Source organism: Parasteatoda tepidariorum, chromosome 1 (assembly GCF_982258835.1).
Source record: "Parasteatoda tepidariorum strain Cologne lab strain chromosome 1, Ptep-v5.0, whole genome shotgun sequence".
NCBI lineage: Eukaryota > Metazoa > Arthropoda > Arachnida > Araneae > Theridiidae > Parasteatoda > Parasteatoda tepidariorum.
Window position 1 is genome coordinate 749674 of NC_141755.1, and position 27198 is coordinate 776871.

Here is a 27198-nt window from a genome sequence, read left to right on the forward strand (position 1 = left end):
TATTTTAACTCCAAAAATCAGGGAAAGTTGCAATTTTCTTACAAAAACCTGGAAAATTCCTTCATTATACCTGGAAAAAAATTGTTAGTAACAATACTCAGTTATTGAGATTAGAGTTAAATAATTCTAACATGTATTACAGTTATTTGTTGAAAAAAATTTACATTTTAGACCTACTGAAATGCTTCCTTCCTCATATAATGATATTTATTTTACACAAAAAATCTAATACTTGGCACAGCAAATAAAAGAATCCAAATTTTCTAGTGAAAAATTTCGTAGTATAGATAAAATATGGTATGGATTTTCATTGAAATTTACCTGGAAAAGTCAGGGAATGTTTTTCTGAAATTGAGTGGGAACCCTGGTTCATGATCTATCAAGTAGTAAGTTCACCAGTTTTGAAATATATCAAAAATAGACTAGTACTAAATGCTATTTTTTCCCAAACAATGTTTCTTGTAAAATTTTTAGAACACTATTTTACACTTTCTGTAAATGCAATGAGATGGGGCATATAATAATTGTCTGCGTAAACAAAGGAATATTAAAAAATAAGTGACAATGAATTATGAAAATTCATAAATTTTTATTTACAAATGATTTAGAAGGTTGTGATTGTAATTTTGTCTATGATTGCACAATTGTATGTGACATAGTTATAGAAGCTACATTCTAAAAGTCTTGCTAAGGAAGCAAAAAATAATTTTCTCACTCCATTATTCACAGGGTTGCTAGACTTTGTTTTACAGGGCATTTCTATTTAGTAACTTGATGCATAGCATGGGCTAAGTAATCAACATTTCCAGAACAGACACCAGCAACAGATATGCGTCCATCTTTAGTTAAATAAATACTATATTCCTTAGTAAGCTTTTCAACCTGAAACCAAAAACATTATTATTATTTACCCAATTCATAAGAAACCATTTGAAAAAAGAAAGAGTCATACCTGGTCCTGAGTCATTCCAGTATAGCAGAACATTCCTATTTGATCTGTAATATGTTGCCAATTTCTAGTGGACCCTTCCTTCTTTAAACCTTCACGCAATCGTGTTCTCATTCCTATGATACGATCAGCCATTCCTTTTACTTCTCCTAACCTAAAGGAAATTCATGGTCTTTCTAAATTTGTATTTTTCCTTTGCAAACAAATAATTCTGAGAAAGTTGTTAATTTTAAAATGCTTGTTTTTAACATTTTTAAAATATTAAATATAAAAAAAGAACATGTTTTGAGCAGTAGTACTTTGTATCTGCCAAATCCCAAAAATTAAAGTGGAAATGTGCAAGTCAAGAAAACATTTTTATCATTCGTACAAAAACAAATTATTTAAAGCCTAATTTGTTTGTTTTTTCAACTTTTAGCAATGTAAGATAAGTTTCTTGGTATTATTAAACAATTTATTAGCAGATTTCAAGTCCATAATAACATCTATTAGGATCCAAATGCATCAGCCAAGCACTTTCCCGGTTTTTCGAGCCTATCCAGGGGTCTGTCTAGGTTTTTCGGAGAGGTACCTATTTTGTGAATATTTGGACATAATTTGTGAAAAAGTAAAAATTATATTAAAAAAATCAACACAAAAATATGGATTTATCGTTTCTTAAGGGATACAAAAATAAAATTTTAAGAAAAAGTATTTTGTGAAACTACCGTTTTTCCTTAAGTGGAATTTGTGAAGGTACCGCTAAACGGTAGTAAATTTGGCCTGGACAGACCCCCACTATCATTTAACAGCCATGGTAGGAATGACATGTAATTTTGACCCTGGTCAAAAGACATGGTGCCCCTTGCTCCTAACTTCCATACCAAAAACAGCGAGAAAACTTTCAGAGACAAGAGATTTAACATGCACTTTGATGCATACAAATGTCAGCTGTCAGGATTGAACTCCTGACCTCCAGCACACTTTAGATTTTATGTTTAATAATGCTACAGCTGGAAACAAATATTCCTAGGTATTTAAATTTTTTCACAGGTTCAAAAAGATATAATCATTGATCTTTAGAAGCAGACTCTGTTTACACAGTTAAAAGATAATATTTGATTTAATAAATGGAGCATAAATAAAATGCAATTTTAGAGTACGTAGCCAAATTATTCAACAAAAAATAAGCACTCAAAAAATATTTTTAAGCAATTTAAAAAAATATCATAATTAGGCAGGGTTGGAAAGTTTTTGACAATTGGAGGTTTTATCTTTTTTTAACAGTCATGTCAAAAAAAAAACTTTTGGCATTGTTTTTGACAATTGTCAAAAAGTATGAAATTTTGAATCATGTAAAACAAATGGCGTTTTCATACGCTACAGACTGACAATACGCCGAAATAGATTGGGGTCGGATTAATTGTGAAAACGTTGAATAGAACAATGTGAACTGTGTCTTTTTGCATAATTCGTAGCGAAAATTAACACTGTAAAGGAAAAATCTCATTTTAAAAAACGGAAAATTAAGCACTTTTTAAAAACGCTACGCATTTTGAATTTAAAAAATATGTACGTTTTATGATTTAAAATTTTAATAGTACTAAGTATGAATTATATATGCATATGTATTAAATTTGTCTCAGAAAAATTATGCTAATTATACAGTTTTACCTTAATCAAGTTGGGGTTAGGTTTTTTTTTAATTCATTAGTTGCCCTATCTTAAATTTTGCTATGGAAAGTATTAAATGTATCTTTTTGATTTCATTAAACAAATTTATAGGATCTAAAAAAAAAAAGAAATCAAATTCCTTTTTACTACTTCTTATGATAGTGTGATCCATTTCATGTAACTGAAAATTTTAGTTAGCAGAATACATTAAAATTAAGGGGGAAAGAAAGTGAAGTTAAGAATGATTTATGTGACTTACCAATGTTTGTTTAATTCTGGATCAGTTAACACTAAGCCAGCTATTCTTGCACCATGAACGGGTGGATTTGAATAAGTAGGCCTGATAAGAATTTTTAATTGTGACATCACTCTTTGAGCTTCTTCTTTGGAATCGCAAACCATGGTGAATGCACCAACTCTTTCACCTGCAATGCAAATAGTTGTGCAACTATCACTGTAACCCTTGTAATGCTAGCAACAGCAGAGTTTAAAGAAGGCATTTAAAAAGGAAAGAATTCTTTAGAAAGGTCTATAAATGCCTAAATTTGTACATTACTGAATATAACAGCCGCACAAAGTGTAATGCATAACCTTACTGATGAACTGTAATTAAACAGGTAAAAGAGTTTTTAAAACTATTGCTTAAAGTGGATTGTGTTTTTGATGCTACATCAATACAAATTTCTGCGACTTAATTTTATAGTATTGTCATAATTTACAAAACATGTATTGCTATCTCCAACAATCAGTTTATTGTTGACTCAGTTTTCAGGGAAATACGATATAAATTGCAATTTTCGATAAGTTGCACATAACCAAGATAATAATAAATAACCTATGTTCTACTTTAAATAAGGCTTTGTAGTAGGCATTGAACAGTATACATATTTCAGACTACTTTTAAAAAAGGTATGCAGCCAACTAAGAACAATTATAATTTGAACTACGTAAGTGTCATAAAAGAAAATTTTAATGCAATAGAAAGAAAAAAAAATTTCATTTCAGTAATTACTTTGTTTAGAACAGAAAGTTTTAACAGTTTCCAATATAATTTTTTCAATACTGAACAACTCATAATAGTTTCAAATCAATGCATGGAAAATTTTTGTGGTATTGTTGTAATAAAAAAATAACCACAATGTCAATTACAGTAGACGCCGCTTAATGTGATCACATTGGGACAGACGTGATTTGATAACACAATAACCGATTGATTACAATACAGTAAATGAAAAAAAATGTTAGATAAAAAAAATATTTTTTTACATACATATTAAAATAAAAATTAGGAATTGTTGCTGTAAAACTCTATAGTATTTAATAGAAAATAATGTACACTAAAGAAAAAGAATTAGTTAGTATACTTACATATTTAATGATGAACTGCAGAAAACAATACAAAAGGTTAATTATTAACTAAAAAAGAAATCGTCGATTGTTTAGCATTCTTTCGAAGCAAGGTATTTACGAATCGCTCATAATCATAATGTTTATGAAAGTGTTCCGCATTGGCTTTGTTTTGCACACCTAGACGTAAGATTCGAAGTGCCTCCCTTATCTGAGCAGGCGTCGGAATTTTGTCCTCGATAGCACTTTCGGGTTCATCATCGGCATCGGAATCTTGTGAAGAAGCTTGATCTTTGACACATACGGCTTCGCAAATGTCCTCATCAGTTAACGAAGTAGAAGTCTCAACCTTCTCGTCGATCTCCATCCATGCTTCAAAATCCTCAGCATTCATATCGGGCGGGGGATTGAAAACGTCTTCCATTTCTTTCATCGCAGCAGCATTGTTGTCCTCTGGTTGACAAAATCCGCCATGACTAAAAAAATTTCGAATTGTTTTTTCCGAGACATTATTCCATGACATTGTTAACAAATGTATGGCATCCAAAACATTTGTTTTTTTGGCTAGTGTTCGCATTAAGATCTTCAGCATCTTGGTCTTCCATATTTTCTAAGATCCTTGAACGCATTTCCTTTCTGTAATATGCCTTCAAGGTGCCCTGGTCACACGGTTGAATTAAAGAAGTGGTGTTTGGTGGTAAGAACACGATATTTATCTTCTTTAATGAAACAGTTACATCATGCGCAGTGCAGTTGTCTATGAGCAGTATGTTCCGTTTTAGTCGCTTGTCCCATTTCAACAGCCATTTGTTAAACATGGTGGTAGTCATCCAAGCCGTTTTGTTGGCAAAAGAATCGACGGGCAGATTTTTCACACCTTTGAAACAGCGGGGCTTATTACTTTTTTCAATCACTAAAAGTTTTTCTTTAGTGCCGGTCATACTAGCGCAACATAGCACAGTTAAGCGTTCCTTGGAGGTTTTACACCTTTGCGTACGTACCCTTGCGTAGGTGTGTTCAGGCAACGCACGAAAATATAGGCCAGTTTCATCAGCGTTATATACATCCTCAAGTGAATATGTGGCAATAAGTTTAGGCCATTCTTCTTTAATCCACTGATCTGTGGCTACATTATCAGCATCTTTTTGTTCACCGTGTGTCCTTCGGAAGAGTATGTTCTGCCTCTTTTTCCAGCGGTGGAACCATCCTTCTGTGGCTGTGAAGTTTCCTTTACCCAATTTTGCAGCTAAATCTTCAGCTTTTTGGCGCAAAATTGGACCATTAACACGAGCGTCCCTTTCACGAACGTTTGTAAACCAGAGTTTTAATGCAGATTCAACCTCTTTGTGTTTTCCATCTCGATTTCTTTTACAATTCAGATTTTCTTTCAGAGTGCACTTTTTTTCGATGTCTTCACGATTTTTTAAAATTTTTCACAAAAGCGGCTGCGAAACTTTTAATTGAACAGCAGTATTCCTTTGGCTCATTTTCGGCAATTTATCGTAACGATTTAAAATGTCAACCTTTTCTTTCACAGTACTCTCCGTTTTCTTTCCATTATAAAAAACAAATCAGGTTACAAACCGTATGAACTATGGTAAAGTGAAAATTTATGCTGATCTTCTTCTGCATGCGTCTTTTAAACACTTAGATGTGGCAGTTCCACTATCCCCCCTCCCAATTTTATTGTTTGACCAATAGCAACCTGCCAAGATCAAGTGGCATACCCGAAATAATGTTCTCTTTTGAAGGTCACCCCTTAAACCCTTCCCATAGTGACACATCATCTGTCACATTGTTTAGTTCTTCAAAAAAGGGGTATATATGAGGTAGAAAACAAAACCCCAACTAAACTTAAAATTAAGTTTTACTAAAATTAATTATTAATTGAGCCCCTAATTGAAAAGTTCAAATTTCCAACACTTAACCTCAATCTGTAGAACAAGAGTATTTTGCACATCCATTTTTTTCCCCAACTCGCCTGAACAGCATGGCAGATAGTGTTTATATCATGATTTATACAAAGAATTACTTTTAATGCAAAATCTTAAGATGTTTTTTTTGTTATTTACTTTTTACAAACTTACAATATCATTTATTATTTGGTTTTATTAACTTACCATATAGACCCATATTCTTTGCAAATGACTGAGCTAAGGCAATACGGTGTCCATCTTCAATAAACATTCTAACAGCTTGAGCATCACGGTCACAGTTACCAGATGCAAATCCTTGATAAGCCATGTCAAAGAAAACCATAAGATTGCGACTCTAGGAAAAAGGAACATAAAAAAATATTAATATGAGCAATTTAGTCAATGTCAGCAACTTTTTTAGTACTGATAGTATTTAATTATATTTTTATTATTTAGTATTAATTAGTATTTTATTTTTTAAATACCAAAAATATTTCCAAGATAGACACTTAAAAATTTAATGGACATAGAAAAATTCATATTAAAAATTTTATTTAATATCTGCATTATTAGATAGCATATAAAGAACTACAATTCCCATGTTATAGTTTTTGATTCTAAATATTCTCATATAAAATTTAATGGAGTTGTGTGAATGGAAGATTAAAATTATGATTAAAATTATGATGACCATAAAATGTAATCTATATTATGACCAAAAAATGTAATCTATATTAACAATTCGCATTATTGATAATGAATTCATCGCTACTTACACATCTCTTTAAATCTCACAATTATTTTTGTCATTCTCAATATTGCTAAGAGATGGCACACCTAGGCCCCAATTTCTTCACAATTTTTCGCTGTGAGATTTTCCTCCTTGATTTGAAATTAAAATCATTTTGTATTTTCTGCAATTCTGCTTTCCTTAGTGTTATCGTTGCATGTTAAAATAGTTATGATAGTTTTGTGATAAATGTAATTTTTACGCTCAGATGCCCCTACTGATTGTAAAGCTGTTTTAACAATAAGGTTGGAAAATTATTTCCCAAAATATTTTTTATATAATTTCAGATCTTAAAGCAATAGGGTTAATAAATAAATATGTTATCACAGTGTATTCTTTTAAGATAAACTGGTGCATTGCAGGGAGAACTGGAGATCAGTGGATGGGACATCACATATTTCCCCACCAATAGGTCAAATAAAAAACTGCTTGCTGAGAATATTATATTTCATTCTCTTCTAATTTAAGATAGAACATACATTGATTTTCAGCAATAAAAAAATGCTTTTTTTTGGGTCTGAAATTTGAAGCAGGGTAGCCACTGAAAAAAACGAACAAAATATTTGTTTTTAGTAGTCTAAAACATGAAAATAGTTGCCATAAACTATAAAATAGTAGCCAAAATAAGAACAAAAATTCAGCAAAAATAAGACTAAAATTTTATTAAATGACTTAATTGTCATATACTATGATCCATTAAGTCAAGTTGGTGGCAAATATGATAATTTTTAAAAATTGGATTTTTTAAAATCATGCAGAATTTCGTAGCAATAACCGTTGAAAAGGTGATCGAGAAGCGAAATAGACTTACAATAGAATCTGTTCATATTGAACGCATTAAAGAGATGACTTAAATTTGAAATCTAAAATTTTTTATTTCTTAATTATTTTTTTAATTTTTTAAAATTTTATTATTTTTATTTTACATTTTTTAAGAAAAGAAATTCAGTTTGTTCAGAAGATTCCGCGGGTCACAGATTTTCAACCCAATTTATTCTAAAAAACAATGCTAGGAGTACAGAAAAGTCTCCTAATAGTCTCCTTTTCCTGAAAATAGTTGCTTTTTTAACCTTTTCAGGTAAAATAAGTTGCCATAGTCGCCTCATGCTGAAAATAGTTGCATTTTAGTCGCCTGTGGCAACCCTGTTGAAGGGGAAAAAACGGACAGAGAAGCGGTTAAAACAATTTATGAATCAGAGTGAAAAATAACCATAGCAGCAAAATAACTTAAGAACTCGATGGGCCAAAATTCATCAATCTTGGCTCAACAAGGTTTTAAAGGGCCATAACTTTGCCAATATTGGACCGATATAGAAATGATCAATTCAACCAATATTTTATAGCCACTATTCAGCCAAAGTTTACCCAATACAGAATTGTCCAATTGATCCGATATTTTACAGCACTTATTTCACAAATATCGGCCCTATACAGATTTGTTAAGTTCACCCGATATATTATAGCCATCGTTCAGTCTATGTTGGTTCGATGTAGAAGTGTCCGACTCAACCGATGTTTTATAGCCGTTATTTAACAAGTATAAACCCTACTTAAAATGGTGCGATTTACCCTATATTTCATAACCGTTACTCAATATGGGCCATATATAGAATTGTTTGATGCACCCAATATTTTAATTAATTTCATCCAATGCAGACCCTATTTAAAATTGGCCGATTAACCCGATACTTTTTAGCCATTAAACAAAACCTAAAAGGTCAAATAATCAACGTTTTTCTCTATAATCATACTTAGTTGTTTTCAAATCTCATGGGCCATCAATATAACTCTAATGCTACTTTTACAATAAAAACAAAACATGCCGTACTCTTGGTAACTCTATTCTCTACTATCAGAACTTGTCATTTTGACCAAGGTAAATGTTTTATTTAATAACCATCGTTAAACAGTCTTCCCAATTTTGGATTTACGACTACTAATGTTCCAACTCTGTGTCTGTAGCCTTGCAATTTTGAACCAAATCAGAAGACAAGGAAACTCCTGGATCAGTACCCCCAAAGGTATGACTTGTCTGGAGAACTTTGTGACTCAACAGATTTAACGTGCATCAGCCACCATTCACTACACGGGGAGTCTTCGGCCAGCGGGGATCCAACCCACGACTTCTTGGATATGGACCCAGTGCCCTACCTACCAGGCTATCCTGACCCTTGGATACAGTGTTGGAAGCAATTTGCTTTTGTAGAGGACTTTTTTATGGAACTAACCCGCATTTGCCCACATTGTAGCATTTTCAATATTAGTCCTCAATAGAAATGAATCTTGTTCCAATATTGAAAGTCATTCTAGGACCAATATTGAAAAATCTAGACATCCCAATATAGGTCCATTGGTGCATGTTCTTATGGGAGCCATAATTAACCAATTTTGAACCAAACTGAGGCCAATATAAAATTGTTGCAAAGGAAGTAACCAACCTTCTTTCAAAGTTAAATTGGATTACATAAACAACTTAAATGTTTCAGCAGATTTCAATGAAACATAAATATGGACAGTTTCACTTTTAATCTAAGCAGCATGCATTTCATTCTTATAACTTGTTATACGTATTATTTAGCAGTTACATTTTATAATTACTTACATTTAATGATTATATTAAGTATTAACTAATTACGAGAATTAATTTATTTCACTTATAGGTATGTCATTAAATAATAACCATAAAAGAAGTGAAATAAATTACTTGAATATAGCAGAAGGAAAAAAAATATTTTTTCATGAAGGATAACATTTGCAGTATATATTTTCTAAAAACTATTATTCAGATAACAAAATAAAACTTACCTTAATTACTTTAGACATTTCTTTCCATTGCTCTGGCTGAAAGAAGAAGAAAAAATAATTAATAAATTTCCCCAAAGAATCTGTAATGGAGAATGAAAAGCATTAGGATACCTTAGGATCCACACCAGTTGGATTGTGTGCACAGGCATGAAGGAGTATAACTGAATTTTCAGGAATTTTCTGTAAAATAGATTAAATCAAGTTTTTAATTATCTTTAAAATTTTTATAAAGTGTGTTTCAGGATTCATCAAAGAACAATTATAAAGAATGATACCCTCAGTAACACAATATATCAGGCATGAAAACATGAGAATATTAGTTAAGAAAAAAGACCAGAAAAATTTTAAGAGAAATTTAAAGTTACCAGCATCATTTTATGAATACAAAATTATCATTTCTAGATGTTATCTGGTTATATGATATACCAATACATTAATACACCTAAGGATTAAACTTTAGAGTGCTGTTAATTCCAAGAATTTTAATAAATATCATACAAAAGACTATCTTTAATACCTACAAACCTCTAAAAAAATCTTTTTCATTCATAACAAATTTTTCAGATATTATAAATTTTTATTTTGAATGAGTCTTGCGTAATGAGAAATTTTGTTGAAAGTTTTAAAACAGGTTTTGCAAAATTTTGTTACTAGTTTCCATGTAACATATAAGTAAATAATTTAACTGAAATTTTCAAGTTGCAGTTTTCACATATTTATAAAAATAGAAAACTATGTTAAAAAAACAACTTAGTACCAAATAACACAAATTTTGTTTCATCAGGATAATCATGAGTTCTAAAATGTTAATAGAATAAAGTCATATTTACCGCTATGTCTTGAAGAGCTCCATTAAAATCAAAGCCGCATGTTTTAGGATCATAATATCGATATTGTTTAACAGCTAAACCACATCTCCTATAAAGTAAATTTTTGGATTAATTTGGCTCTTGATAGAGATCATTTAGGAGCAATTGTTGACTTCATGTTTTTAAAATTTATTTTTATCGGAAATTATCAATCTTTACGTCAATACCTCATCTTTATGATTTTTATACAGAGCAGACAAATTGTGGTCCGAACGCTTATATTCCCCATTTAGTACACAAATTTTCACCTTACTCACAAAAAAAAAATTTTTTTAATGAGTCTATTACTTAAAAAACTTTTATTTAACTACAATGCCAGGAGTGATTGTGAGCCCAACTCATAAATCCTGAAAATTTATGGAGTAAAATCATTAATGATGCATTTCAAAAAATTAATGTCCTTATAATTTTAAATCATTGATATTTTCACAACACAAAATTCTAAATAAATTATATGCAGCATAACTTAAATTAATAATTATGTATAAGTTGACTTTTATCTCTAATCACATTTATTATTCTACCAGAAAAAATATTTACAAATGAATGATGCCAAGTATAAATTCTAGTTCTAATATTTTTAAATAAAATATAAAAGAATTTTTACACATAAATGTGATTGATGATTTCTTGAAACTTCTGAACCTTAGGTTTCCGGAAATTTCCGGAGCACAATCATCTCTGCAATGCAGAACAATACATTCAAAAGAAGAACTTTAAGTGTGTTTAAACTCTAGGAGAATTTGAAAAATAAATTGAGCCTAAATCTTTCACTAACTTCCTCAATCATAAATAAATAATATTTTAAAAGTCTTCCGTTAGTTCCAGCTTCTTTCTAATAAGAGAAATACCTTTAAGGAGTTTCAAGGTCCAGTCACTGTAAATGATATAAAGGGAAAGAAAACTTAAAAACATCAGAATTTTTCCATTGATAGAGCTACTTATCAGATGAGATATCACTGTTAAGATGCTATATTTATTGGGACTCAAAATTAACAATGGTCTGTTAGTCTGGAACCACTAAAATTTCACTAGAACCACCAATCATCTATTAGACCAGCAACTAATATAAGGGAAAGATATGTTCTTTCAATTTTAGATTCTTTATTTTGGCCTGTGGTTTTATCACAAAACAGCATAATTCACTATAATTATGAACTTTACATATTCTCTCATTTTTCATTTAAACTCACTTTAATAACTTTTTCAAAAAAATAAAATCTAATCAAACCAAGCAAATGGACTAGTGATAATGTGTAGGACTATTGATAAATTAAAAATATCTTTCAGTTTCTAGTCCTTCGGAGTAAATTCCTCTAAGGAATTCCTCTAAGGAAATGCTCGGAGGAAAATGACTAAATTCCTTTAATTTCCATTACTTCTTATACACAAGCATCCTGTACTTTCAATTTTTTTTCCCCTTGTTGAGAATGGAAAGATAATAGAACAATCACTTCAACTTTTAAATATTCCAAGAAAATTATAAAAAGAATTTAATTTTGATACATCTTTATAATAAAAACACACAAAGAGAAACCTTTTGAATTGATACTAAATTTTCAATTCACACAGTAATAACATGAAAAATAATTGAAAGAAAGAACATATAAGAAGTGGGGGGGGGAAATGTATTTCAAACAATTTGGCAAGTAACAAAATGACTTTACCTAAAAAGAGGTATATGGTTCCCCCAAGTAGGAGTTGGCATATAGATTTCTTTGTTACCTTTCAAAAATTCTCCCTGGAAGAAAATATTATACTATCAGTAACCAGCTACAAAGTTGTTATAGACTTCATTAATAATATATAAAACAGAATATAGAGACTATAAAAACCATTAAAATTGGAAAGTAATTTATCAAATAAAATTTTGAATTTCCAAAAGAATATTTGCAATCACCAACAACTAAGATAATTCATATAATGACAAATTGCACAACACAAATAAAATAATTTTAAGAATAAATTAAAAGTTTTAATGAAATCAAAAACAAATAATGCAATAATAAATTGTTGCTGAGTTCTAAGTTGTGAGTTGTGAAAAATTCTGTATTAAAAATATCAAGTTGTAATTTTGAAACAAAGCAATTCCTATTAAATTCAACAAAAAAAAAATTCTAAAAAAAAAGTATTACCCACAATTAAATGAAACTAAAATATTAAATTTAAGAAACAATATCTAAAAAAATACCAAATTTTGAGAGATTTAATAATAAAAAAGTTTTTGTAAATATTTAATGCATATTAAATGATTATGTGACCAAAATTAGATTTCAATAGTTTACATCAGATATTTAGTTTCTCATTGGTTTTAATTTATTACATGATTTTTCAAAAGAATTTTTTATAAGTACTTTTAGTAGAATTGTATATTTTTAAAAATTTGTTCTGGAAAAATTAAACATTTAAGATTTTGTAAAAATTCGTAGAGTAATACTTCATAGCGAAGCTGTGGTGTTTCAAAAAGGAAAATTTTGCAGCAGTTGGAAAAATCTGACCATCATTGGTTAAAAGTTTTTGACATTATGAAAATTGTTTACAATTAGTATGTAAAAAAATATTACTCAAATGAATGTTGCAACGTTCATATTATAACTCAACAACAATTTTAATCTATCACATTTGAACAGTTTTAAGTCTGTCTGATAGAAGTATTAAAAAAATACATAAATTTCAAAACCAAATTTATTTAGCCAATTGGAAATGTTATTAAAAAAAGTTATGCAAATTAATTCTATACATCATTTGCAATAGTTTCCCAGTCTCAGAATATTTTTAAAAGTATCGTTTTCTAATAAAGTTGTTTTTTAATTTATGAGATATTGATATTTTGCTCTTCTCTAATTATCCCTTAGCGCAATTTCAATATTTCAAACACATTTTGCAAAGTCTATTTCTGCAATTTTAATGTTATAAAATGAAATGTCATATGAAATAACCATGCATATAGAAATTGAAATTAATATTTACTTAGTAATACGGAGGCTAATCCAAGATTTTCATCTTAATACCCATTTTTGTGAAAAATTTGAACAATATTTTCCTTCTGTGAAAAATTTCAGCTTATAATTTTCAGTGAATAAATCTTCAAAAGTTTGAAAAATAAATAAAATTAAAAAAACATTAATTTTAAAAGAACTATATTCTTTAACAATAAAAACTATACGATATTTGGTTGAAACTCTTTATGACAAATACTTATTAAACATGACACTTACTATTTGCATTTAAGACATACATCAACAATTAATTCACATTTTTATTCGTAATAACATCCATTTACAACTAAAAAATTTAATAATATACCAATTATTTCTCAGGCCATAATAGAAAATAGATAAAAAATGGATTAAAAAAATTTCTAAATGGTTATCATGCAGAATTGTTAAATGTTGTGATAATTTCATCTACTTTTCAGGACCATTAAATGAAAATTTAATCCTCTATTTTAAACATACCTAATTCATTATGAAAAACAGACTTTTGACAGAATACATATGAGTACCATTATTCAAACTATATACAGATGTGGGCACGCTTAAGGTTAAAATTTTTGTTAAATTTGGGAATTCATCATAGAATAAGCTCTTTTTTTCCATGACACGTGATTTTTAAATTGAATTGCGATGGGATGTGAAATATCGTGAATACAAATCACAATGTGTGACTTTTTAAACTAGGGGTGCTCAACCTGCGGCCCGCGGGCCAAATGCGGCCCGCCAACCCTCGATGTGCGGCCCGCGGCCGCAATCTGAACAAAATGAAAAAAAAAATTAAATATTTGTTTTTGAAAAATAATAAAAAAAATTCGGTAATTTAAACTTACAGTTTTAAGTTTTTGACGCAACCAATCTCAATGTAGTTTTTCGATGGTTAACGCTACGGATTTCAGCATAGTTTTAAAAATCCCAATATATTTAATACATCATTATTACGATTTACGAATTTTAATTACCACTTTTGACGCTTTTCGTATGTGCCGATTCCAATGAATTTTCGGTAGTTATTGCTACCCATTTTCAAGTAGTTTCTGAAATAGCGATTTTTGAAAGTTATGAAGCACTTTATTTGTGCAAACTTCATGGAAAATCTAAATGACTTTAGATCCTTTCTTCAACAGTTATTGCTGCACATTTCCGCCCGGTTTTTAAAACTTCGATATTTCAGCATGATATTATTACGAATCGCGAGTAAAGAATCGCTCATTTAGAAACCATTTTTTGACATGGCTTATTTGTAACGATTTTATCGCGAATCAAATTATTTTACAATCGTTATTTTAGAAATTATTGCTACACATTTCTACAAGGTTTTGAAAGTACCGATATTTTTTATACGCTATTGCGACATTTTAATTTCATATCTCGCATTTAAATTACGTAAAATTTTGATGGACTTTATTTACTAAAATTTCATCTAAAATATTAAAGTATTTTGTTATTGTTTTAGTAGTTATTACGTTTTCCCCGCGATTTAAAAAGATTATGATATTTTTAATACTTTAACAGCAAGCGAGTTTTGAATTGCGCATTAAAATAATTATTTTTTACGTGCTCTGTTTGTGCCGATTTTATCATTTGCGTTGTACCGATTTTAACACGAATTTTTTAAGAGGTTTTTCGAAAGTGTTTTTTCTTCTTTCCCGTTATTGCTGCATTTTTATTTGTGATTTAGAATATACCTGATATTTTCACACAATATTACAACTCGTGAATTTCGATTCAGCTTTAATTTTTTTTCGTAACTTAAAAAGTAATTACGTATCTTAGCCAAATCAACACCTTCCCAGGAAAAAAAAACCGAGATGTGTTTAAACGCGGTCCGTTTTGCAAAAAAAAATAAATAAATAAATAAATAATTCAAAAAACGGCATAATTCTTTAGTCCCATGAACTCGTGCAAGTTTAACAACACACATCGAACCTATTCTTTTTGTTGTCACATGTAATTTAAAAGTCATACATCGTAATTTGTATTTACGCTATCTGAAAATTGCGCATTGCATTTCGTATTAACATTAACGAGATTTAAAAATAATCCATCGCGTTTCGTATTTACGGGATTTAAAATCACGTATCGCGATTCGTGTTCTGGCGTTTAAAATATCATCCGTTGCTACTTTTCTCGCACGCGTTTTAAAAACCATATATCGCGATTCATATTCATGCATTTTTAATATCAAGTGTTGTGAGTAGTTCTTTCGCAATTTAAAAGCCACACGATTCGTATTCACGCGATTTGAAAAACAAGCATCGAGTTTATTATTTACGCAATTTAAAAATCACACATGGCAATTCGTATTCAAGCAATTAAAAAATAACACATAGCAATTCGTATTCAAGCAATTAAAAAATAACACATCGCTATTTGTATGTCCGCGATTTAAAAACCCAGAAAGGAAGAACACCATCTAGGACAAATTCCAAAACTGATTATGTTATTTGCTCTAAGTTTAATACTGCCCACAACAACAGCTTTTGTCGAAAGACTGTTTTCCAGAATGAATTTGGCCTGTTCAAAATTACAGAGTAGTCTTTAAATACAATCATTACATTTTCATTTAATGGCTCAAAAAATATCACATGATCAAGTATATAAAATTATCACAATATTCAAAAATTTTGCAAATTACAGTGTAACCATTAAGAAATTTTTTAAACCATTTTCTATCTTCTTGGAGCATTTTATATCATTTATGATTATATGCTGGGAAATGATTTGTATATCATTAAATTTTAACTGTATAAAAAATTTAATCAAGATAAGTTTCGTAAAGTAATGTAAATTTTATTGATTGTTAATTGATTGTGTATTAATTGTAAATAGTAAGTGTCATGTTAAAAATATATTCGTCATAAAAAGTTGTAAACAAGTATCTTAATAGTTTTTTATTATTAAGGAATATAGTTCCTTAAAATTTAATGTGTTTTCTTCTTTCTTTTTCTTCCCTCTCTTAGCCTCTTATTATTAATTTAAAATAAAAATGTCTGAAAGATAAAAGTACATTCCCTAATAAATGCTAAGTCTTATTTTCCACTTAAGGGGTTTAGTTTTAATAATTTTTAACCCTATAAACTTTCTTTAAATCAAAGTATTTAACTTGAATTTATATTAATGACTAGAATATTTATTTATTTGAAATTTAATTCTATGAAAAAAAAATTAACGTTAAAATTTATGTTTAAATGGACTTTTGTATTTTGTAATGTGATAAAAAAAATTTCAATTTTTCCATAGTTTTTTAATTATTTCAATCTATCTAAATTTTTTCCGATAAATTGATTCTGATTTTCGAATTCTGTTTTCCTTCTTAAGTAATCAGTTTTGCATTTCCTAATTTTAAACGTTTTAAAGTATTGTATTTTCTGCAAAGAGATTACAAGGTTAACCGACAAAAAGAATTTAGTGTTATATAAACAATGATGTTTATATAACAATCACCACCAACAATTGCTTTCAATATGTCGGTCTAAACACTTTGGCATGCGGCCCTTCATTGGTCAATCTGCTGTGCATGTGGCCCTTCACTGAAAAAGGTTGTGCACCCCTATTTTAAACAATGAATATGAATTGTGCTATGGGATTTTAAAATTGTGAGAAGAAAAATAACAATGTATGAATTTTAAATCCTGTGAATATGAATTGCGGTGTGCAAATTTTAAATCCCAATACAAAAGTTAAAAAAATTTACAGAAAAAATAATAAACAGAAAAGACAGACATTCCAGAAAAGAATAAACATACAAAACAATATTCAATTAGAATAAATTATATTTACTTACAATAAAGACTGCCCCCACATATAATGACCCAGTACCTGAAATTCCTTGTACAGTAGCATTCTAAAAATTAAACACAAAGGAGACAATTATAACTAAGGATAAAAAGCAAATTTTACACATTATATAATCTGTTAGATAAAATGATCTCTGAAGCTATATTTTACAACCAGGAAGTGTAGTTTTTGAGAACTGAAACTTTCATGTCATGTGACTCTCATCGCATGTATCTTTTCAAGGTCTGAATATTAATTGAATACTAATGTTATATTTAATGTTTTATTACTCATCGTTTTTCAAATTTCACTTTCTCTTTGTGTATCGTCAATTGAGGGAGAAGCTTTTTCCTTCCTCACTGCTTGTATAAATGTTTTGTCAAAATGCATCATTAAATTTCTATATTGCTTAAAAAGATGATTCTTCAATGATGCTAGCTTAACTCATCCACAAATTAATCAATTTCGAAGAACTTATTTTCAGCCATTCATCGTACTCATCACCTTTACAAGGTAAGATTTACTACCTTTTTCCTATCATAATCAATAGATTAAAAAACACCAAGCAATAATTAAGTAACCTAATGTCTTAAATAATATATTTATTAATAAGAAGGCACATAAAATTCTAATTAGATTCTTGCTAACCCTTAAAGCACAGTAACCTATTCATTAGCTACACATTAATATGTGACTAAAAACCACCAGCCTACACAAACTCACTGTTTTGCAGTGCAACAAACTCATTACCTTGCAATTAAATATTAACTACTTTAAAGTATAGTTTTCAATCCACAGCATTAGTACTTTATGTATGAATCATTCTGAATCTAAGACAGTTTTAACATTCACATCCATCTGCAAAAACTCATTTTTTATGTTGGCCTTTACTGCTTTTGGTAGCATTGTTGCAAGTTTGTCAGGGAAAAAAGACATGAAATTCGAGGAAAATTTTGAAAATTATGCAAATTCTAAACACACAAAAAATTACTATATAAATTACGTAAAAGACAAAAATTGCGCAAATAATAAAACAAAAGTGCACACAATACTCAACAAAAGTATTTCTTTTAATTTCAGGTAACATTAATATTTTTGTTCAAATGAACAGAATTTTGGTACAAAGTATTGTACATTGTCAGATTATTCTGATTTATGCTTCGTTATTCATCACTTAATACATTTTTATACTTCGTAAATGATCTTTCTGTGTCCACGCTGCTTGTAGGCACCGATAAACATCGAATTACCACTCTGGCCAATTTTGGATAGCGCTTGGTCTTTGATTTCCAAAACTGGAACAATTTAACATCAACGTACGATTCCTTGACCGTTGCTTTGTAAGAATTAAATTCACTTATCAATTCTTTGTTTTCCTAAATTATCTGGATATTTTCAAAAACTGAAGAATTGTCCTTTTCATTAAACTTAATATTGATATTGATTGGGATCAAAAACTCAGCATGCTTTAAAAAAGCTTGAGGCTGGCTGGCGAAATCTCTGTTTATCACTGCTGTTTTGAAAAAAATAATTTTGAATTTTTTCTTGACACAGTCTTAGAGCATTTTTGGATTTTAAGAGCTCATAGAGTTTTAGTTTGCTTTCCAATACATTTCAAAAATCAGACATTCGGTTAAAAACAACATGTGAACTAATTCTTTGTTTTTCGAATAAGGTCAATTAATTCAAAATTGATGTTGCATATTTATTTCTTTCAAATCTGTATTCAAATCTAAATCATGACATTCTTCACAAATTGTGCTCATAACTGGGCTGCTACTCTTTTCTTTCTCCATATCAAAAAAGTCAGCATACATATCCATATAATTTACACAGAATAAACTAGCTTCAAACCAGCTATTCCATCCAGTTTGCACAGAAAGCCGTGGCAAAACAGCTTTTTTGCCCAATTTCCATCAAAAATGCTCGAAAGCGACCATGCGTGAAGGACACGCAGTGTATGCGCGCTGAATATGAACTGTAAAGCAATTTGCATTTTTAAATTCAGTTTGCTATATTTCTCCCAAGAGATTTAAAAGACGAGCATTGCAAGTAACATGAACAGAACTTTAAAAAAAAATAGCTTTTAAGCTTTTTCTCCAGGCTTTGTTTATATAAATGCGTTGACAGTTACAAAAGATGTAATAGCATTAAAGCGAAATTTCCAACTTTGGCAACACTGAATAATTGCTTCACTAACAGATTTAAAATTCACACTTTCAAGCGCAATACTTTTAAGAAAAAATGAAGGCAAAGAAAGGTTCGAATCGTTGTTTTGTAATTCTACTGGTGGAACAGCTAATACATCTCTTCAGGGTCTGTTGTTTCATATGTGACAATGCTAACACCAGCGGCAGAAGTTAGAACATCTACAACTAAAATTTTGTGATATTCGTGCATCTTTGGTAGATAGTAGCTTCGCAGGTGACTGGAGCTTGGTATGACACCTATGTGTTTGAGTAAATTTTCAAAATAACTTTTCAATACCATATTAACAAGTTTATGCTACGGAATGTTTGTTGCTGCAAAAACACCAACCAACTTAGAAATCTCCACGGCGCAATGTTGCTAATGAAAAGTTTTTTTTTCAAACAAGGAAGTAATACTTGCTCAGATTACTCTCGGTTCACCTATCTTCCTGTTCTAGAGTCTTCCTCGAGTGAATCCTACTTTTCAAGTGAGTGTTTATCGCAGCTATTTTTCTAGAGAAAGCAACAGGAACATTGCGTGTGCTACAAAATAAAAGGTTTTTTCTAAGTTCAAAAGTTCCTTTATTGAACTGCTGATAGCACCCAAAAGCAGCTGCTTTACTCATATATTTAACTAATCAGCAGGGTTTCAAAAAAAATCTGACTTACTTTAAAAATATAAACTAAACTTATCCTAGAAAGCGTTCTTTCTAACTTTCTTGCTGTCACACAAATGAATGAGAAAAGCAGGAAATATTCGTTTTGTGACAAAGTCACATGTTTCTAAACACACAGGCCTAATTTACAAAATATCAATGTGCTTGGAAAACTCAAACATTCTAAAATCAAACTACTAGTTACAAAAGCCTTCAACTTCTCATCAAAGAAACTGACCCCTATTTAAAAAATCACATGAAAAATTGTCTAGATATGTACTAAGGCAGTAGAAATTCCATTGTCCAGCGCAATAGCCTGTGTAACAATTTTTATGTCAAAGATTTGATTTATAACATTTTCCTTCTTTTATGATTCCAATTTCTTTAGTATTCTAACTGACTTCAGGAAGGTAATCCTAATCAGTCTATTGCCCTCCCCAAATGTAGAAAGACCACCTTATGTGACAAGATTGGGATTATCTCTTATATCTTGTCATTTCTTGTCTATTTTCTTGTCATTTTGCTATTGATTCACTCCCTTAAATGTCTAATTAATTTTACATGTTCAATCTGAGGCTTCAGGAAAGTAAAAAATTCTGTTAAATAAAAATAATAAATTAAAAAATGAAAAAAATTCATAGTTTGCATAAATTAAAACCAATAGAGAAATGTGCGGATTTTAGAAAGGAAAAAAAAAGTGGGCAATTTTGCAAAAATCATTGCGGAAACTTGCGCCGCGACAGACCTGCAGCCCTACTCACAAGTGAACTCTTTAAAGTCCAAATCAGAGGTTTTGATATTGTTCAGAGACTTGAAACTGAGTTACTTCTTAAATAACTAGTAAAAATCTGAGGAATAAAAGTCATGCGAAAATTGGCTGCTGTGTAGCTCTTAAAATGTTTTATGGATAAAGAGGGAATTATCAGGCAGTTTGTTCCCTCAGTAGAAATTCAGCAATGGCATCTCTATATGAAAACTTTGATATTGCTCTAAATTCCATTGCTTTATGTTTTAAGTGCAAATGGGAAAGGTAGAAATTGTGCACAAACTTCTTACTTTAAAGCTGTTTAAAATAATTTACAGACAAAATGCAAAACAGAAAGATTAAAGTTGTGAAAAGAATGGCTTTTTTGAAGTTACGCATTCACATACGCTAATTCAACACGTTGCTTGTGCTTTCTTTGAAAAAATTGCTCAAAATCCGTAGAATTAGTATTTTAAGTCTCAATTGCAAATTGTTACGTGGTTTTGCATTATTTGTGCACGTCTATTTGTGTCTTTCTTAAACTTTTCAGGAGGAAGTACAGAACTATAAAACTTGCTTTAAAAAATATTTATTACAACTAAGAATATACACTTCAGCCATAAAATACTAAACAAATAAATGAAGAAAGCCCACTAAACTATTTACTTATTCAGCTTATTACTTAAAATAATTATTCAGCTTGCAGTGATAGATTCTAATCATGTCCAAGTTTTTTTCTTGGGAGTAACAGGCAGTGTGTGACTAATAGTGTATTAAAAAAGGAGTGAAGCTTTCTTTGCTTTTCTTAAAAAAGACATTTTCATATACAATTTTTATAGTAACAATTTAAAGGAAATCATACGAAAATCTTGAATTATCCAAAATACGGCTTGAATTATTCACAATGTTTTTCACATAGACTTCCAGAGAGCAAACAAAATAATTTGAAATAATTAAAATGTACCAGGTTTAACTCTAAAGCAAATGATTTGTTTAATGAAAACTATGTATTATTATTTTAAACATTCACAAATATAACTAAGCAAAGATACATGGATAATCCATACACTTCTAAAATTAAAAAGGTGAAAGGTCTGTAAAAATTGTATCTAAGAAACCATGATTTAGCAAAAACCATTACTGCAAGTAAGGTAACACCAAAAGCACATAAATAATATAACAAAACATTTCTTTACCAGGTTTTCTTTGATCACAACACTACTTTCACCAAAAGCTAGCTTCGCAGACGCATTACAGAAATCTGCAATACCAGCAATACCTGCATACTCTTTGTCTAAGTTCTGTGACAAAAGCTTTTGCTCTGCCTGAAAATCAAAAATATTGATATTTTAGGAAAAAAACAACCTTTTCATCAAACAACTAGAAACAGCTATAATAGATCATAACTTGCCTACTTATGTAAGTCTAAAAAATTAACTATAATAAGAATTTAACATAATTTTTTTTTAATGTAAATTTCAAAAAAAAAAAAAAAAAACATTAGGCCAGTTTTTATGTCACTAAAAAAAATATTAGGCCAGTTCTCATGTCAATAAAATAAACTCAGTTAAGAAATAATTAGGAGAAAGCTGGAGATTATTTTATTTTAAAAGCTTTAGTTTAGGCCAAAAATGATATCTGGAGTTCCTGAGATGAGCTCGATTTTTAAAGAAATCGTGAGAATCAAGCATCTTGAATTTTCAAAGAAAAAGGAGAAACTTCAACATTATTATCTGTACAAGTGAAGTATTGTTTTCAATGCATTTTTTCAAGATAAATCAAATAAGAAAAGAATCAAGTTGATACAGCCAATAGTTAAGAAATAACAAATTAGGTTTTAGAAGGTATAATGCAGTAAAAGTACATTTTTCCCTTACTCCCATTTACACTTCTAACATTTCTATAAAGACAAATAAGGCATTATTTATATGTGTTTTTATACAAATTCAAATAAAACCAAGGCAATAAAACTAATAGTTTATAAATCATATTCATATGTGTTTTGTGCATGCCTCATATTATTATCTAAGCCATGTCTTGCTTAATACATATTTCTTCATGTTGAATCAAACAAACCAAATTTCAGTTGATAGCACTGATAGTTTTGAAGTTATAAGGGCTTAATGTGTAAATATGTCTATGTCAAAATTTATACTCTTGAAATACAAAACCTTGACAACTTAAAAACTATCACCTATATCTACTTAAATTTGACTCTGTTAAAAAAAAATTAAAAAAATAGTAAAATATAATGCCTTACCTGAAAAGATAGTAATGTAAAACAAGTAAAAAAGGGATACAGGTAAAAAGACAAAAATTTTACTTTTTATCCAATCTTAAAACTTCTAAACTATTAGCCTAATCAACTTGGTTTTGTTTCTACGTAATTTAGTATAAAATACATTGAAAACAATGCCTCACTTTCCTCAAAAGCAGTTTTTTAAAGATTCGCCTCCTTTGTCTCAGTAAATTTAATTAAAAAATTTTCAAGATAACTGTAAAAAAATGACATGAATGTAAATTGACAATTACATTATACCTTGTATCAAGGACACCTAAAAATTAGTACAAATTAGCCTGATTTAAAATTCTTGAGTTGTAATATCTTTTTGAAATACTACTATGATTTTATAAACTGACAAAAAAAAACTTGTCGTATGAATTTTTGATTGCTTCAAACAGTTTTTTTTTTTCTTTTATAACTTTAAGCCCTTAACTTCAACATCTCTGTTGATTTAAATACGATGTACTTCAAATCCAGAATTTAGTGAAATCCAGATGTAACGAACCCCTGAGTAGTCTAAATTTACAAGGTTGTGCTGCTCTTGTAAAAATTATTAATTGATAAGCAAGAAAAAACTTATAAAATGTTTGTACAACAAATAAACAAATTTCAAAACATAAAAATTAATCTATACTTGATGCAGAAAATTATATCTAAATTATGTTAACATTTTTCAAACATTTCTTCATCTCAGTAGAACACAAAATTAGCATCTCTTATCTAAATATTAAATTAAACTAGAATTTTGCCTGATTCTTGAAATATAATTTATACAAATTCAAGTTATACTCACAGCTTTAACACATTTTAAAACATATGGTTTTCCACTATCATCACGATAAGCTCCAACACCTAAATTAACTTTTTTGGGATTAGTATCTTTTTTGTATGCTTCAGTTATACCCAAAATTGCATCAGGTGGTCCCATTTCAACATGTGACCAAAAAGAGCTAAAAAAAAATAAAATTCATAAACAAAATTCTATAAATATAAAACTAAAATTAAATATCAAAAAAGAAAAAAAAATTAACACAAAGACATTTATTAGCAATATCTAATAAATAACTACAGTAGGGAACCGATTATCCGGAACGATCGGGACCATCCCTATTCCGGATAACTGATTTTTCCGGTTTCCTGAATCACTACAAAAAGCCGTTTTCTTATTGTTAAACCCAACTAAAAAAAATAATAAATGTTTGGAAATAATCTTAAAAAAGAAAAAATTATGAAGTAATACACTAATAATTATTTCCAAAATGATGGTAAGGTAAACATCTTTCAAAAAAGAAAGAAAAATCCTAAAATCTGAAGAGGAAAATAAAAATTATTTTAAAAAAATTTGCGGGAAAATTTATCGAATTTCGTTCCGGTTTTTTGGTTTTCCGATTTCCAGATAACGGGTTCTGTACTGTACATATTTTGCACAAATTACTTTCAATTATTTTCAAAAATATTAGGACCTTCAAATTAACTCTCATTAATAAGAAAATCTACTTACAACGTAGTGCAACAGAAATCCTTAGTAGATTTAAATAGAATATAATTCTGGTAAAAATAACCACTTTGAAGAAAAATTTACTGAAAGATAAGAAGTTCTCTATTTTTTTCAAATATACACTAATAGATTTGTAACATGGTAACAGCAAGTACACAGAAACTTATGGGAGCACTTAACTTCATCATCTTTCAGTTCTCTATTATAATAAATTCTTTTAAAGCTTATTTTACATTTAGCATAACACCTTTTACATTACCTCCTTCCCTTACTTGTTTTTCATTGGAACAGGCATCCATTATGTTTTAATGTTTTCCTCACTAAACTTAGCATATTTAGGACAAAAAAAAAATACACCCTCATTATCATAATTTTGTTTAGCTAAAACTTAAATATGTTTTTTTTTAATACATTATTGTTGATTTGACAGTTTTTATTTGAAGCAGCATTGAATACCATTTCCTTTCGTGTTTAATGTGAAATTTTGCACAGCTTTGCATTCTTTCTGTTTCCTGCTTGCTATTTAAGTTTCACAATGCACATTCAAAAATGTACCTACAAATCACAATATTGCTATAGGGTAGAAAATAAGTTTAGAGTTATGGTTAACATAGTTATGGTAACCTATATGAAAAATTTCTTTATTATCTTCAATTCTTTATCACATATTAAAACAAAAATTCCATATTTAATTTAAGCAGTCATTAAAAAATTGCTAGTTGGTGCGAAAACAAAACTCTTAAAAAAACACATGCAAAAGAGTTAGTCATTAAATACAAAGATATTTAGGGTATATTTCCTTATCGTGATCTGTCGCGCAAACTACAATAGCCAAGGTGCCAAATAGATTTTAAACTTGCAAATTTTTTTAAAAAAATTATGTAGATGTTTGCAAGGAGTGGCTACGAGTTATACCTTTCGAGTTAGTCCCTTTCTGTGATGTTTTTTTTCCAATTTTTTGCAGGCCACGGCCCGGAAGTTATGAAGACTTGGCGATTATTCTGCTGCAGATCAAGATACGGATATTTAAACATAATCCATCACTGAGGGACAAATGATTGATATACCTACCTAGCTCAGCTAAAAATACTGTTACAGCTTCAATACTTAAAATTCATTTAAGTTTTTTAATACGCTATTTCAACCGAAACTTCGTATTTACTCTTAACAGCAATTTATAAACAAAATAATAACAACATAATAATTCTATCAAAATCCATTTTTATTTAGTTTAAATTTATTTTCCTATATAATAAACTTATTTCCTTGAAAAAATGCCATGATATCTTTTGCTGTTAATCAAATAGTGATTTTGATTTAAATCTTGCATTCTTTATAATCATTAATTGAATAAAATTAAAAATTTAATTAACTAATTTCATTTTTAAAGACTTTTTTTACATACAGTAAAAAAATTTAAAAAATATAAATTTTAAGCAACTTTTACTGAACAACAAATCAAATATCTCAATTCAAATACCAATTAATAAAGTAAATAAACAAATATATTTTAATATGTAACACATTGTTATAACATTCATGTAATTTTAATAAATTTATGATAACCAAACAGTACCTTTGTCTGCTGAAGAGATTAGCTGCAAGTGGTGCATATTTAATTAAATTCGAGCCCAAAATAGGAGCTTTAACACATATAGCCATGACTTTGTTATTTGTTAATTAACTTTAAACTTTTAAAATCTACACCTCCGGTTGCAAGAAGGTCACCACAGGGCTGAAAGAACGGCAAGTCATTTGCGTAAGCAAGTACTCGCTTATAGCTCTGTATTTTCTACATGGCCAACCGCTCAGATTTTAAATTTCACAGGTGCGCATGCAATGAAATCGTGAAGTCTGTATGTAGCCTTGCAAATATGTATAAATTTGATCACGTCTCTTATATATTTTAAAATCAATCTCTCATAACTGAATAATGATCTTTTCACAACAGCTCTCATTGTCAACATGATCATTTCTAAAATGGTAGGTAGTCACTTTATTTACGTCGCACTAGGCTCATAGGCGACAATCTGGGAAACATCCCTGAGGATGATCTGAAGACTTGCCATAACAATTTTGATCCTCTACAGAGGGGATGGCTCCCCTGCTTTGGTAGTCCGACAACCTGCGCGTGAAGTCGAGCACTTCACGGAAGAACAGTTTAGCGAGGTCCGATACCGCCCCACCCGCGATATGGCGTGTAGGTGGGCAACCACCAGGCAACGTGTGATTATTTTATAATATGACGTGTCGAAGTTAACTATTATTGGTGATCGAAATAGGTGGCATAAAGCGGAACTCTCTACCTATCCCAAGTAGCACCCAATATTAGATAACATCAGAAAATCTGCAAAATCTAACGTTATCTTGCACAACTTCTAATATTAGAAAGATAAAAGAGGTCGCTGTTTGCTCAGCCTTATATAATATTAGATTCTATGCAAACTAAATTTTATCTAGCGTTCGCCATAATGCTATTTTGCATTAGTTTTGATACTATCTAATATTAGATTTTGTATTTTCTCATATTATTTTGCTTTGCTTTTTATTTTTTTGGAGTAAGCAAGAGGAAGATATGGATAGTAGTAGACTAATTCGGCGATATAATTTTACTTAATTTTCTGTATTGTTGTGAAGCAATAAAACATAGAACAATAGTTTTATGTCATTCCATGCATTATTTACTTAGCAATACTGAAATACTAAATAAAATTATATTAGTGA

The 27198-nt window shown here is 29.5% G+C and overlaps 1 protein-coding gene across 1 annotated transcript; it reads right to left on the reverse strand.

Moving 5' to 3' along the window:
• Positions 1-569: 569 nt before the first annotated feature.
• Got2 (glutamate oxaloacetate transaminase 2) lies at positions 570-26459 on the reverse strand. Its single transcript, XM_016056714.4, has 12 exons — positions 26051-26459; positions 23770-23926; positions 21889-22017; positions 17110-17169; positions 11997-12070; positions 10291-10378; positions 9572-9640; positions 9461-9496; positions 6070-6220; positions 2862-3027; positions 953-1103; positions 570-882 (listed from the first exon to the last, which is right to left on the reverse strand). Exons 1-12 carry the CDS (start codon positions 26134-26136, stop codon positions 760-762), a joined length of 1290 nt encoding a protein of 429 aa, XP_015912200.1. The 5' UTR covers positions 26137-26459; the 3' UTR covers positions 570-759.
• Positions 26460-27198: the final 739 nt, after the last annotated feature.